The sequence below is a fragment of the Melozone crissalis genome, unplaced genomic scaffold (genome assembly GCF_028551555.1).
Source record: "Melozone crissalis strain CALT ecotype California unplaced genomic scaffold, PUWL_Pcris_2 ptg000023l_1, whole genome shotgun sequence".
NCBI classification, from domain to species: Eukaryota; Metazoa; Chordata; class Aves; order Passeriformes; family Passerellidae; genus Melozone; species Melozone crissalis.
In genome coordinates, this window is record NW_026535801.1 from 21,502,656 (window position 1) to 21,517,524 (window position 14,869).

A 14,869-nucleotide genomic window follows, 5' to 3' on the forward strand; every position below is an offset into this window, starting at 1 on the left:
TTAATTTTTTTTTCTGTGAGACTGATAGCAGATTTTTTGGTTTCTAACCTCCTAATTTCTAGTCTGGTACCATAAATCAACAGAACTGTGCAATCAAATAAAGATATTAAATGCTGCCTTTTGGGATAAAAGGAAGACTTAGTTTAAGTGATATATTTTTCTAAGTGTGTTTCTATTGCTTTTCAAATAAGATAAATTCTGCATTTGGATGTCTTTAACAGTTCTTAGATTACACTAACAATTGCACATAATTCAAAGCCAAATATTGTCTGCCTACAGTATATCTGGTATACTGAAAGGTCAACAGATACATTCTGATTTTAAAAAAAACAACACCAGAAACCCCCAGAAGTTTCTAAAGGAAATATAACATTTTATGAAGATATCTAGCAAACTTTTCTCTTTTTTTTAATAAAAATTTTAGAATAAACATTTTTATGAAGCAACTCTGTAAAGTGCAGAATGATCTCAAATCCCATAGAACATAGCAGCCAGTCAGGGGGTTAATCAGCTAGAGAAATCAGAGCTTTAAAAAAAGTGAACATTACCAGGAAATGTATGTGTGACAAACTAAATTATTCTGTATGGTATACTTCATGGCTGATTCATAACTTGCAAAAGCACTCAAGAGCAAAATTTAGTTGGAATCTTGTTAAATTTTTCATGACTATAAGAGATATAAGCATTAAATTAAGAAGTGATATGTACGAGTTTCCAATTATGTGATATCATTCATGCTCTTGTTTTTTTAAACAAGGCATGGACTAGTCATGGACCAATAAAATATGCTTGGGACTTACAGGAATTTAAATACATATGCAGAAAACTTGAGTATCTTTCAGCAAGCCATACTGAAAATGAACCCCCAACCTACTTTTGTATCAATATAACTACATTAGAATGACCCTCACCAGGGGGAATTTGGAGGTATAATAGTACTTCTATTCTGTGTATTTTCTTTACATAGTGGATCTTTGTCCTGCTTCATCAAATTTTATGTTTTGTTTTCTGGCTGCTTCAGTATTGCTCCTCAGATCAGATTTATCTGCATTACTACTGTTTGTCATTGTGGATTCTGCTTCTGTGCCTTCAGGAGTTGCTCCAATGGGGCTCAGAATTTTTGCATTCTCTGCTAGGGGCCGCTTCCAATGGGGCCTGCTTGCCATCCACAAAATAAGTGAACCAAATATGACAAGCAAAAGACCAAGGCAGTTGACCAAAGTTGCTTCTGGTGGGGATTCACTGTATGCAGGATTTCTCCTTTGAAAGGGGAAAAAGAAAGAAGAGGTCAGAAAAGATTGTTTTAAAGACAATCCTGGTATAAAAACAGCAGGCTCCAGCTAGGTAGGTCTTTTAATACAAACAAAACAAGTGTCCCAGTACTGGATGCTTATTATTCTGGGCAAATGGAAGTGTATTTGCAATGAATAACCTTAATAAACAAGTGGAAACAAATACTTACAAAGCAAATATAAGCTTTTCTGTGATTCCCATGAGGGCTGTTGCAATCACTGTTGCAAAGATGGTGAGACCTGAATAAACGTGTATTGGCATGAGAGCTGCGCGGAGACGAACTGGAGCAAACGGGAGCAGAAAGACAGCGAAACCCAAGAACAGCTAAACCAAAACAGATTCATAGTTAGGGCTACATGCAAAACAAGCTGCACTTCTCAAGCAGACAAAAATAATTATAAAATTCCATTCTATTATGTCTTCAGGTAAAAATCTGAAAATAATTGGCATTTCTATTTTTGAATGTTTCCTATCAAAATCAAAGCAAAATTCTGGATTAGGACTTGGGAAGCAGACATTAAATATTTTATAAAGCATCCTATGTGGTATCAGTGTCTAAACTTACTGATAGTGCTCAAACTTCAGTGTCACTAATTCACTAATATAATAAAGGTGTGAGAAGCCACACTATTACAGTCTTGTCAAGTCCTGTTATCTGCTTCTGTTGCAGATTTGCACATAAAGGAACATCAAAAGACAGTCTAACCTTCTGACTTGAGTGGATTAAATAATTTTATCTTGTTAGAATTTCAGTTATTTTTAAGTGCCTATCTTTAGAAGAGGAATGGACTCTCAATATATTGATCACATGGCATTTACAGAGTGAAGACATGTATGGGTGGCATCAAGTTGTTCAGGGTCATTAGTCCTCCTATTAGCACTAATTTTGTGATGGAAAATAACCTATCATGTCCCATGGTTGCATCCACAGGCTTGCCCAGTCATTCTGAGGTTGCAGCCCTTCTTTAGTTTGTTTTACTGTTACTCACCCCTGCTGCTAAATTAGGCCCAGTGCATGAATTTGTATTTCATCCTGCTTTAACTCAGTCCTTGTTTTATCTTTCCATAATGGATTAGAGAGCCTGATATTTTCTCCCTTGGAAGCTTTTTAGTACACCATAATCAAATCATCTCTTAATCTTAGATCTGCTAAACAGCTGGAGTTTTTAAAGTCTTGCAATGGAAAATAGCTTTTCCAGCCCACAAATTACTTTTCCAGAATTTCTTTGGGTTTGTTGGTTTTTACTTTTCTACATTTTTGCCCTATTCTTAAATTTATGTCAGTGTACTATACTGTATTAACTTACATTTGGCTAATTACAATATAGTTGCAATATTTCAAATTCAAAAGGCAGGGAGAGTATTATGTGAGCATACAACTGACATGTCCCTTCTGGTAAGTGCCAAGTGATTTCTCTGTTAACAAAGATACTGCTTTATGACTATTCTTTATAGTGCTCAGTTGCTCAAGAAACATCAGTCTCTGACTGGAGATTTACATCCCAGATTGGAGGAAGGAACACCGAGAATCTTTTGATGTGACAGGCGAGGCATTAAGTGCCATTGATCATGTTTATAGTAGCAAAATGAAAAGTAGAACTAAGATTTTAGTCACAATTCTTCATTTAACCATTAGAAAAAATACTGATACTCAGTGATGTGGCAGCACAGACTTCCTTGAAATAGTTGCATTATTAGGACAAACTTACTTTTAACGTTTTTTCTTATTCATTCATATTCATTCTTATTTATTTATTCAGCTGTAGAGAATATACTCAACAATGCTGCAACATGCTTTCCTTTTTTATAAATATTAAAAACACTATTTCAACACTATTTCCTGTACCTCTTGGCCTGAGCAGTGAAGAATAAACTCCAGAACCCAAATACCTTAGCTGAGGCTTTTTTGTGCTTGATCATAGATAATTAAGTCTTTTTTTTCTTTTTAGTGTTTTGGGAAAAAATATTTGAAGGAGCAAAATAAATTTCCATAGTGTAATAACAGTATAGGGAGTTCAGAATGTATATGCAAAGCATCTGGATGTGTTCTGTAAATTTCAGGGCACGGTTGCTCTTCTTTGTCAAATGCAAAACACATTAAGTTAGCTCATTTTACATTACAATAATGCTAATTCTCTGCCAAGAGGAGCAGTTAGAAGCATGCCCACAAGCATCTATCAAAGTTCTGCTGATTCAGGAAAACTGGTTAGCCAGTAATAGCTCATTCAGGCATCAGATCCTTTACATCTCTGCTGCTCCCTGATGCACTTGTTTTGCTGATTAGAAAAGTCTTGAAGCCAAGAAATCACTATTTAAATTTATGATAGCTGAAAAACAAAAACAAAAACAAAAAACCCCCCAAAAAACGACTTGTTTCTTCATTTGAGACTTCCTTAATAAAGGCTTTAACTGTATTTAAATATGCTGCCAACAAACCAAGTAACTTGCTGTAAGTTCAGGAGTTAATAGGGCTTAGAAACACACTACACTATAACTGTATTGTAGGCTAATGGCCATTTTGCCAGCAAATAAACAAAATAGGCTTAAAAATGCATTTCTCTTCAAAGTCAGTGATCCAGTATTTGTACATTTACATAATAATTTGCCAAATCAGAGTGTCAAAGGGCTATCCCAGTAGTTATGGTGTACTAGCAAGAGCCTATTTTGCCTGAATTACTAAAAACATTATTCAAATCTACAACCTGTTTATAAATACAGTTAGATTCTGACCTGCAGAGAATAAAATATAACAGCAGCCAGCCCAATCCAGCTGTGCAGACTGTACATGTTAGGAATGTTCTTGGCATTGTGGAAATCAAACACGGCTACCATAGAAACGATTGCAAGAATCATAGCTGTAGTATTTAATCCAGCATGTATGAACTTCATTAGGAGTTTGCTGCACTTCCAGGTCCAGGGCAATCTGTACACAATAATAGCTGAAGAAAGAAGAGAAACAAGATTTTAGGCCGTATAGAATAATTTCTTTCAGATGTTAATAATTATGCATAATTCACATAGGTACATTGTAAATTACAGCAAAATCCAACCTTAAGTCTTCTAAAATGTCTATTAGAATGTTTTTTCTCACACACTTAGCATAGCATACTCTGAAAATACAGCTGAGGCTTAAATATAGCTTCTTAGGGATTTCTTCTCAATTATAAAAAATCCCACAAACTTAAGTGTGTTTCAAAAAAAAAAAACACCAGAAAATAACTTGGTGTCATCTTTTCCTCAGTCATTAAATTGATTTAATGGGGATTTGGCATAGGATTTTGATTTTTCTGCTACTAGTCAGATTGGAGCAATATAGCCTGATTTTTATATTGAGAAGATCACTTGTTGAAAAAGCATGCACGATTATTTTATAATATTTATTCTCTTTGCAACTTTGGATAATGCTGTTCTCTAATTGCATAGATACTGATATGACTGTCTATTACATTGATATCAATAAGACTACTTTGAATGGGAAAATGCTCTTCAGCATAAGGGAATCATAATCTGACTTTAGAGACAAAAGTATTTAACAAATACAACTTGGCCTTCTTGGCTACCTGGGCACACACACTGGCTCATGTTCAGCCAGCTGGCAATAATATCCTGCATTGGACTATTATTAACCAACTTAGTACTAATGATAATGACTTCTAATTTTGTAAAACAGATGTGTCAAAAGGCCCCAAAACAAATTTCAACATCCCATGAGGATATTCCTAATAAATTTTTCTTGCCATATGTCCCACAGTATTGTCAATAATTTATTCATGGTGCAGCAGAGTACTGGACTTTGTATGAAGAAAACTTAATGACCATAGGTCCTTATCTCAGTTTTTAGTCTTTGATCTCAGAGGGCCAAGTCTGGGCTACAATTTTTATATAATATTTTTTTGTTGTCATCTAGCTGATTGAACTTCCAAAAGCACTATCAAACTCCCTAGTCACTTGTTCACATAGTCTCAGATCTCTGTTTGGGCCTTGAATTTTCAAAGTTGTTTCCCATAAACATTACAATAGAAAACCAAGGAATAACTGACTAATGCTTTGGCCAGTTGTTAACAATACCATTCATTACCAAATGAGTAATAGTTTGGCCAGTTGATAACATTCATTATCATGTTACATGCCACAGCCCAGTTCATAGACATGATATTGTAGTTTGATTTAATCATCTTCATCTTTCCGTGAGGGCTTTGTGTGAACTTACACATTACAATTTCAGCAGATTTGGTTAATCACTGTGAAAAGATACAGTTTTATTTCCCCATCACCCCTTCTGTGTGCTTCTCCCTGCCTTTCTCATAACTGGTGCTTTTCTAACCTGCAGGTGGAAAGATGACAGTCTGGGGAACAAAGGGGAGAGAAGGAAGATTCACCTTTCAGTGAGTACAGGCTCTTAAAAACTTACTGAGATGTGATATGTAACTTCATGTCAAAATTAAACAGCCCAGGTTAAAACATTCACTTAGAATGTTTGCTGGTGACATGGTGAAGCAGCCTCATGAAGAGCCTTCTCAAGGCAGAACATTTCTAGTACTGTTAAGAAATTTGACAGTCTAGGCACCCTAGATAGAGCTTTTTGACTCAGACCTTAATCCTGTTTTGAACTATGATTTTAAAACACATCACACAGAGCAGAGTTACCTTGCAATATTTTTATATGGCATGGGACATCTGTCCTTTAATAAATGTACAGGGCAAAAGTCTAGAGTTATTGACCAACGATACAACATTTCCATCCTTTGTATAGACCAATAAACTCAGGAAACAATTGGTTTAATTATTATTTTAAATCCTCTACTCAAATTTAACCAAGATTTGTTTTTTAGCTACACCTTCCTTCTTTCAACTACTTATCTTTCTTGTATGTGTCCAAAGAGCTATCTGATTTCTCACTCTCATCCAAATTGCTGTGAATTCAGTGGCAGACTTCCATCAGCCAAATTTGAATCAGATTCACAGTGGTATCTTATCTGTTGGTATTTCATCTGATTTACTACAATACCTCTTCAGTCTCCAACTTTGCTTTTCCTATTATGTGATAGGAGTTCCTCCCTAAATTATGCTGTGTTATTAGTGAATTCCTTGTATGCGTGTGGTTTCTTAGCTATGGTAAACTTCCATTTACTGTATGTATATCCTTACCAAAACAGGGCTTGGGACAACACCCTTTCTCTGTGACACAGGGAAAAAACTGAGTTTCAGAGGAAATAAAATAGAAAATACATAGGAAAAAGCTGCAGAAAGCCTCTCCTAATTTTCTTCAAAAGTTCTATGCTTATTTATTAAAAAAAAAATAGTTTGAGCACATTAAGTAGTATAGATCTTAGTGAAGTCAACAGGTGGTTTTCATTGCTTATTTATAGCCTGAAATTACATTTCCTGTTGCACAATATTATGTAAAACAACTTTAAAATATTGTTTATTGCTCAATACTGGTTTGTAGCTTGAAGCCACAAGAAGGCTGAGAACAGTCCCACTCCCACTCAAAACCAAAACTTTACAGTGTATGTTCAAATCACAACATTCTCTTCATAGCCAGAACAAGACACCCTTTGGCATCTTCCAGCCTTTTGACTGGCTGGAAGTGCAATGGGAAAATGTTAGTCCATGACTGAACACTATGAAATCCAAAGTCCATACATTCATAAAGAAATTAAAAATTAAAAAAAAGAAAAAAGAAGAAGCAACCCTGTATCTTGAAGATTGTATGTTATTTAAGCATCAGAATAAATGATTTATTAAAGAGATATGCTTCACAAAACAATTCACCATAAGTCTAGCCTGAAGAAAACTGCATTTTAATAATGCTTGTGGTGCTACATTTTTTCTGGCAAAAACCCTGTTCCTGGATCAAGCTTCTGTGGTACTGAACTTTCCTTTCTCTTGTTGGGACATGGAAGAGAGGCAGAAGAGAAACTTTCCTAGGGCAACATTTCTGGCATTTCGATTTTCAACTTGCACAAATTCCAGCTGCCTAGAAAAAACACACCTCGCAGGCATTACTCAAAGTACACGGCAATCCCCGGGCCAGGATAAACAAGTGCTTGCAGAAAAAAAAACCCCAAAACAACCCAAACCCCATATGTAGCAATTTTGGCTTATTACAAGGCACTCTTTGTCCCTTCCCGGGAGCGCTGGCTTCCCTGCACTGCGGAGCGACTGCTGCGCTCCCGGCCGGGGGCTGTCCCTGCGGCTCGGCCCGGAGCCTCCCGCGCCGCGGAGCCCCGGCCGCGCCACCCCGGCCCCAGGCAGGCCCGGCTCCCCCGCAGCCCCGCGCCGACCCGGGCCCCGACGCACCGATGCCCTGGATGAAGACGAAGCCCGTGATGATGAGGACGGGGTGCCAGTTGAATTCCGCCGGGCCGCCGTCCCAGCTCAGCCCCTCGCGGTAGTGAAAGACCCAGACGAGGGAGAGGATGACCGACACGAAGCCGACCAGCAGCGAAGAGGCCAGGAACGCCAAGAATCGCCCGTAGTCCTCCATCTTTCGAGTCCCGTGCCCTGCAGAGAGTGCCGCGGAGGAGGGGCGGGACGGGTGGGGCCGGGCTCGGACTCGGCGGGCACGGGAGGGGACAGGACGGGACAGAACGAGATGGACGCAGTAGGGGCGGGAGCAGGGCGGCACTCCGGGATCCTCCGCGCCCCTCCACCCTGCCTTCTGTGAGCGTCCCGTCGCAGTAAGAACTCCGCCTTAGAAAGTAATGTTCTGTGTCAGCCTGTGCCCTGCCATGGTGACGGTTCGACTGCGCTCCCCCCGGCAGCCAAGGAAGGGAGCCGGTGGTCACGAGTTTTGTGCCGAGAGGCTGTTGTGGAGGTTGGGGAGTTCACAGACCCGCCAGAAAGATAAGCCAGCACAGCCATAAGCACTTACAGATAAAGTAGGAGTGGTGTTATGAGGAAGAGACAGCGCGCACAGAAAATGCAGAGGAGGAGAAGCGCACTTAAAGACACTGATGTACTTACCTGGAGCACAGTCTTGCCGTCATGATCGCCCCCTTCTCACTGGATTCATTGAATGCTCCAGATATGGTACAGATACTAACCAGTTACATATGTGGAGCCTGGCCTAAGTGTGCAGGAAGGTGTGGACATTGTTTTGTTGAATAGCACAAATATATCAAACGTCCACTAGCAAAGAAAGGGAATGCATAAACAGAAAATTCCAATAGGTATGGAAAGGCCCATTATAGGAAGGTTAGAGAGGAAAACAGAAGAAGAAAAAAAACCCCAGACTTGCTAAAGAGACAATAGACCTGCCAAAAATATAACATGATTGATTAGACCAGCTTGGTCAAGTCACATAGTCAGCAGTTACTTTTTGTTTTGGTGTAGAACATTCAGCTGCCTCTGAACCCTGTCAAATGTGGTAGGAGGATATGCCCAAACATATATTCAACACTAATTTTCTGCTATTTGATTTGCTTACTTTAAAAATATATATAGTGTTGAACTCCATATGAATCAGAAGTTTGTTATTTGATTGAGATTCTAAAAAAAATTCTATGTACTCTGGCTAGCATTTGATCTCTCTGGTATCACACTTAAACTGAGGCCTAGAAAATGAAAGGAAATGGTTTTATGAAACTTAAAATAGTTTCGGTAGAATACTGCCAATTCAAACATTGTACTTACTAAAGTGTTGGAAATATCTACATAGAGACATGAAGACCAAGCCAGATTGAAGTGGGATGCAAATATATTTCTTCATTATTGTCCTTAATCCCCTAAAAATACACCCTGACATTTTAAAGAAAAGCTTGGCTTGAGCAGCACTTGTATAAAGACATTTAGCTTTAGTTTGAATGGATTTGGTGTGACCTGCCCTCAGGATTTAACTGGTTACTCATTTTCCTCACAATGGCAAGTAGAACACTTGTATTGTTAAATTTCACAAGTCATAGCATCTAAGAGAAGATCCAAGCCCTAAATCTTCTGATGAATGCACTCATGCATAATCTTGCCAGGGTGCCAGATTGTCATTAGCTTATGAGACATACAGATCATCTTAATATTATGGTCAGAAAAATTTTACTTTTGTCTCTGTAAAGCATAAAAACTGACATAAATGTTTATTTTAATTTGCCTCCTATGAACCTAAATCTCCCAATTGCAGAATGCTTCCAGTTCCCCCTGATTTCAACAAACTTTAATTACATCCAGTATCCCAACAGTCCCATTTAGGAATCTTCTACTGAAGTGGATTTTACTTAAACTATACTGTATCTCTCAGAAGATTTTGTGAATTCCTATAGCTCAAACTGGTTTACCCTGCTAAAGCAGCAAATAACAAGATCAGACACAAAATTCCATTGAGCTGAATATGAAGCCTACTTTAACAAGTAATGATGAACAATTAAAAAAAATATAATTGAAGAACTTCTAAGGCTTAGAGATTGTTAAATAAATCAAACCAGAACAAAGTGCAAAATTATTTGTTAGACAAAGTGAAATGTTCTTTACAGAACATCTGTAATGCAGAAGAGATTTCAGGCAGCACTATTAGTAACTCTGGCCTGTATTTCTCTACATTTTCTGTTCTTCCACCTCTTCATGCCTGCCTGGTGCAAATATCAGATTGGTGCAGAATCAGAAGCAATCCTTAGCACAGCTACGATGTCTGAGGGGATTTCATGTTTACTTGGGGTGGGCTCTCAACATGATACAGTTGACTGCTGAGGGCTGAATGATGCACTTGATAATCTGTTTGGAAAATAACCCCCCACATAAAAAGGAAAGTACCCTGTATGGGACTTTAAGTGTCCTTGCAAGAATGCAATAAACACCTGGTTTTGTTAATCATTACTGTGGATAGGTTCTACAGCAGTTCATAATCTCTACTCTTTTCCAGAGCTTCCTAGGGACAATGATATCTTTCCAGTACGTTATCAGCTCTGTCAGTGTATATTCCCTCTTAGCAGTTCTGTTGGGACATGATATAACATGCACTTCTTTTTTTGGATTGCTGCATTGTCAGATGTAGGATAACTGTGACTTCAGACCTGGAAGAACTTCAAAGTAGACAGACAAAATAAGACCTATGAAACAGACAAAGATTCACAGATTATTTTGAAGAGGTAGCAATGGATTCCTGCCAGTATTACACGTATGGTACTTGGCAACTGCTGGCATCATTCTGTACCATTCATACATTTTGAGAGCAGCAGCCTACACGTAAGTGTACATAAATGCTTATCAAAGCAACACACCATGTCACCATAGGCCATTATTTTGTGCTTCTGATGTAAATTTTTAATACAGGAAGTGTTTCTAATTTCAAGTGACCAATAACTGGCTTGTCAGAGCTGTACTTAGAATAAGATTAGTCTTTTACCAGCTACAACTTTGTCTTTTTTCTATACTGGACAAGTTATTTAAGATCTAAGCCTTAGACCTGGATATTCCAGATAAGTTACAGTATCTCTTAAAGCATTTGGATGAGTTTTTCAGAAACCTGGTGGCTGTTCATTTTATAAACAAACAAAAGTGCTGAGATTGTCCAGTCAGTTTTGTTCTGGCAGCTAATTTAACTGACTGTTGTGGAAGCTTTAGAAATACCTCTGTAGAGTTATCTTACCAGGAGTAATCCAGAAAAAGGAGTTCAAGTAATTAATTTGAACGGCACAAACAAACCAGGATGATCCTTTTACTCTTTTTGATACTGAGTTCCATGCCTAAGCAATAGAACCATTTCACCTTTGCTATTGAGAATATTAATAGAAAAGGTCAAATTAATTTTAATTTGATTTTGCAAATTGCAAATTGTGACTGTGGAGCAAGACTCTACCAATAAATGATTTTTACTTATTCTCCACCTAGAAAGAGCTTTTTCTGAGTTAAAATAAGACACATAGTGCACCTTTTGTCCAGAATGTTATCCTGGCCATAGGCCAGTCATTGTTACCTGTGCAATGAAACTCTTTTTTTGGTCTTCAATCTATAAACATTTTGCTTCTCTGAGTTGTAGGATATTTTTCTAGTAATTATTTTGTATAAGCTTTTTGAAGTTGTGGATCTGTGGGACAATAGTTGGAATTGTCAAAGCAAGATTGTAAAGTTTTACTGCTTTCAGTTTTTATTTGACTTGTGTTTTCTTATTTTCTTCCCTACCACTCACCAGTCTTGCCAGTGAGTATGTGCTCAAGTGACAAGAGAAAGGTGGGATGTGCGCTCTTTGTACCCCCAAAGCAAATCTTATCAAGAGAAGTCACTCCTTCCTATCTTTTAAATTTCTAGGCTGGGAAATTCCATCTGTGTCTCTAAACAGCTATATTTATCAAATACAAATAAAGGGCTAGCATTTTTGGGATCCCTTTTCTGCTTCTCTGTCCTCTCTCCAGTCATTGAGATGTTGTGGTAAAGTAGCAAATCAAAAGTGATTCTGTTGAAGTAGAAATGCTGGAAGTATGCTGCTTTGGTCCACAAAACAAAATGTTCCTAAGACAGCCATAAAATCAAGTCAGCTTTCAGGCAGTACAAAGAATTGGCTGTGGCATTTTTAGAAATACCTCTGTGGAAGTTGTGGCTGTTGAAGTTGTAGTTGTAGAAGCTGTAATGGCCCCATTACAAAGGGCTAAAATAGGAGGAGCGTGGTGTCAACATTCAAGAGTTTTGTAGATTTCCATTGCCCCAGAGCATGGAAATGTGTGCAACCACGCTGCAAATGCATGTTAGAGGCGGCCATCCAAACATCCAAAGTTCAGACTAACTGCAGATGCAGAAGATAAAAGGGAAAACTGCCAATGTATGAGTCGGAATTTGGAACATTTAAGTAAACACAGAATAATTTTCCTGCCTGTCTTCTGGCAAGCAGCTGTTACTGGGGACTGTCTGGAGAGCCTGCAAGCCTATCATGTGGACTACATTGCTTCTCTTGCAGCATCTCAAGTAAGCCAGAGTTCTTGAGTCACTTTGTGGAATAATTCCAGTGAATTTTAGCTTTCCCTCCCATGTTTCCTTTTTTGTTCCTGAGAAGAATGTGCCCTTACTCTTACCTAAAAATACCATGTTCTCAACAACACTATTCCTTCTCCACTCGGGCAGGAATAAGGCATTTGTACTCCCAGTTTACTAAATGATTTACTAAGCTATACCACGTAGTTCTTAGCAATCACATTATTGTAACTCTTCACTCTGCTAGGATGCCTAGTTCCTTTTATTAAAAAAATCAATCCCAAAAAAAGCAATCTATTTTTGCAGTTGTTAATCTTTTATTAGCCAAATCAAGCACTTTGACTACTTTATTAAACCTATAAATATTTGAATGCAGTGACATAAAATTATTTTCTATATTATTTCTAATTCTTTCTATATTCTATAATATAATAACTTGAAGATTTTGGTAATTGTTTTGCAATTTCAGTAAAGCAGAAATAAATACCATAGTTGTAGAAATGCCAAGTCTAGCAACCAGAGAACTTCAAGTGATCCTCTCTGAATTGTTGATACAATTCAATTATTGGTGAGTCTTTGCTACAGACATGTCAGATCAAGTCCAGAAAAAATAAACTCTTTAAAGGTTTTGCAGAGTAGTAATACTTGTCAGTTAGAAAAGAACTCAGTTGCTGTTCTATATCTTCTTTTGTGGTTCAGTCTTAGAAAACCAGTTTTACTACTTACCCTTTTTTGCACTTACCATTTAGGATTTGTTCATTCTGGCAACAGCAGAAAGTTTGTTTCAACTTTGGTGAAATTCAACATGAATTCACTAGTCCATGACCTTTTAAATTACTAGACCAACATTTTGCTTTTTGTAGGCAGAGACTCAGAGACCCTGCTTTAAGCAGCAAACAGCAATTCCTCACCACTGTTCTTTCAGAAAGCACTCAGCTTACATGCCACCCTACACAGGTGTCCTTTCTAGCAGGTATTCCTTTAAACAATCTTTATTATAACTGGGAACCAAATTAATTTATTAGCTGTTCCATCTTGTGGGATAGCTGTTACAGTTCCATAAGGAAAAAAAATCTTGCTGTTGAGTTTTTGGCAATCTTCAGTTACTGTTAAGTAATATGAAGTCTTTTTCTCAATAACAAAAAGAAAAAAAAGACAAAATGAGAATAAAATGAGCAAGAAACTGTGCTGTTAAAGTAATTGAACATAAGAAAGAAACATTTTTCCACATTAAATGCAGAAAGTTTGGGTGAAGTTATTTAATTGTGAGTGCTGGCAAAAGCGGTTAAGATCCCTTCAACTCTATGTGTGAAATGCACATTTGAGTCTTTCCTCACATTAAGAGTTCACTTGTATATTTACATCTTTCTACATATATATATATAGAATCTTTGTCCCTTGGGCATCTAGTGCTAGTGAAAATAATGGAAGCATAGGCCATAAGCCTTTCAGGTTTGATCTTATAAGGATGCACTTGAAACTGCATTCGATGTAAACTGAGGTTTTATCTGCGTACTCTGGAAAGATGGCATGAGTGCTAAGCACCCCCTGAAAATCACAGGAAACAAGAATACTCACAATTTCACATTACCAGTTCCTTAGTCTGATTTTTTGTAAAATAAAAATCTATCAGTAAATGAGTTGCCTGATCATAAAGGAGTTAGGTACTGCCTATAAGAAGTAAAGAAAAATTTTGTCTTCTCTTACTCTAATGCATTAATTCACATTTAATATCAATTTGACACTACAACAGTACACCCCTGCCAGCAACAGTGACTAAAAAATGGTTGCATATAAAATCTCCTGGCAAAGTATAAAGTACTAACTTTTTTTCTGGTGGCTGAATTTTGTTTAGAAAATAACTTGAAGTAAAAGCAGTAAATTCAGGTAGGCTGCCACCAAGCATGTGGGTATTTGTGTTTGGTTTAGATAGTTATTTTAAACATTTTAAAAACTACTGGTTTGTGGTCATAATTTTCCTCCCATTTAAACACAGGTTTAGTTTTAGAATTTACTGTGTACCTGCATAAGTACAGAAAGCAAGTCACAGCTTGAAAAGCACAAACCATAAGCATTTAATGATTCTGCTTCTTTAGTGTGTTCCAGACTGTAAGCAGGGTGCCAAGGCACTCAGAAGTGTTCAGGGCTAGCTGTTTGGGATTCTCTGTTCTTAAACAGCTTTCAAGGTGTTTTGAAGTAAATAGAAACCTCTTCTGTTTCTGAATGAAAATGTCAACATGGGACCTGCCAGGATGGAAATCTGCCATTATCTGTAGCATAGCAACACAGTGTGCATTTAGTGATAGAATTTCTTACACAAAGCCCAATCTTCATCAAAGTCTGGGTCACTTTGGTCATTACAAATTGCTGCATTAAAAAAAAAACCCAAACAACAAAAACAAAACTAAAAAAACCTGATGTAATTTGTAGATTTAGCCAACTCTCACTTTGTAAGTCTGCCATAGATTAAAAATGAGCCACGAGGACACAGCAAACTCCTGAAAGCTACAGCTTGTTTTCATGACAGTGAACAGTACCTGCACTATTTCATAAATGATGAAGTTTCAGTGTCTTTCTCTGGGAGGAACTGCTGCAAAAAGCCAAGCACCAATAAGCATAAAATTTAAGTATCTGCTTAAAAGTTGGGTCTTCTGTCTTAAGAGTACAGCTTCATATATTA

At 37.5% G+C, this 14,869-nt stretch overlaps 2 protein-coding genes across 2 annotated transcripts in view; one reads left to right on the plus strand and one right to left on the minus strand.

The window, feature by feature from the left end:
* METTL8 (methyltransferase 8, methylcytidine) overlaps positions 1-14,869 on the plus strand; it is a 64,960-nt gene that overhangs the window by 8,907 nt on the left and 41,184 nt on the right. The window contains exon 3 of the mRNA XM_054278464.1: positions 5,624-5,678. The gene's annotated coding sequence lies outside the window, so the exon portion shown is untranslated. The remainder of the gene's footprint in view (positions 1-5,623; positions 5,679-14,869) is intronic.
* Positions 719-7,824, minus strand: LOC128938297 (plasma membrane ascorbate-dependent reductase CYBRD1). Its single transcript, XM_054278465.1, has 4 exons — positions 7,597-7,824; positions 4,024-4,232; positions 1,463-1,617; positions 719-1,260 (listed from the first exon to the last, which is right to left on the minus strand). The coding sequence occupies exons 1-4, from the start codon at positions 7,781-7,783 to the stop codon at positions 960-962; spliced, it is 852 nt and encodes a 283-aa protein (XP_054134440.1). The 5' UTR covers positions 7,784-7,824; the 3' UTR covers positions 719-959.

Excerpts from the sequence above, each read along its gene's own strand:
- LOC128938297 (XM_054278465.1), bottom strand. The coding sequence starts at position 7,783 with ATGGAGGACTACGGGCGATTCTTGGCGTTCCTGGCCTCTTCGCTGCTG. Across the intron at positions 4,233-7,596 it reads CGTCTTCATCCAGGGCATCG|CTATTATTGTGTACAGATTG; the intron begins GTGCGTCGGGGC and ends TTCTTTCTTCAG. Across the intron at positions 1,261-1,462 it reads GAAAAGCTTATATTTGCTTT|GAGAAATCCTGCATACAGTG; the intron begins GTAAGTATTTGT and ends CCCCTTTCAAAG.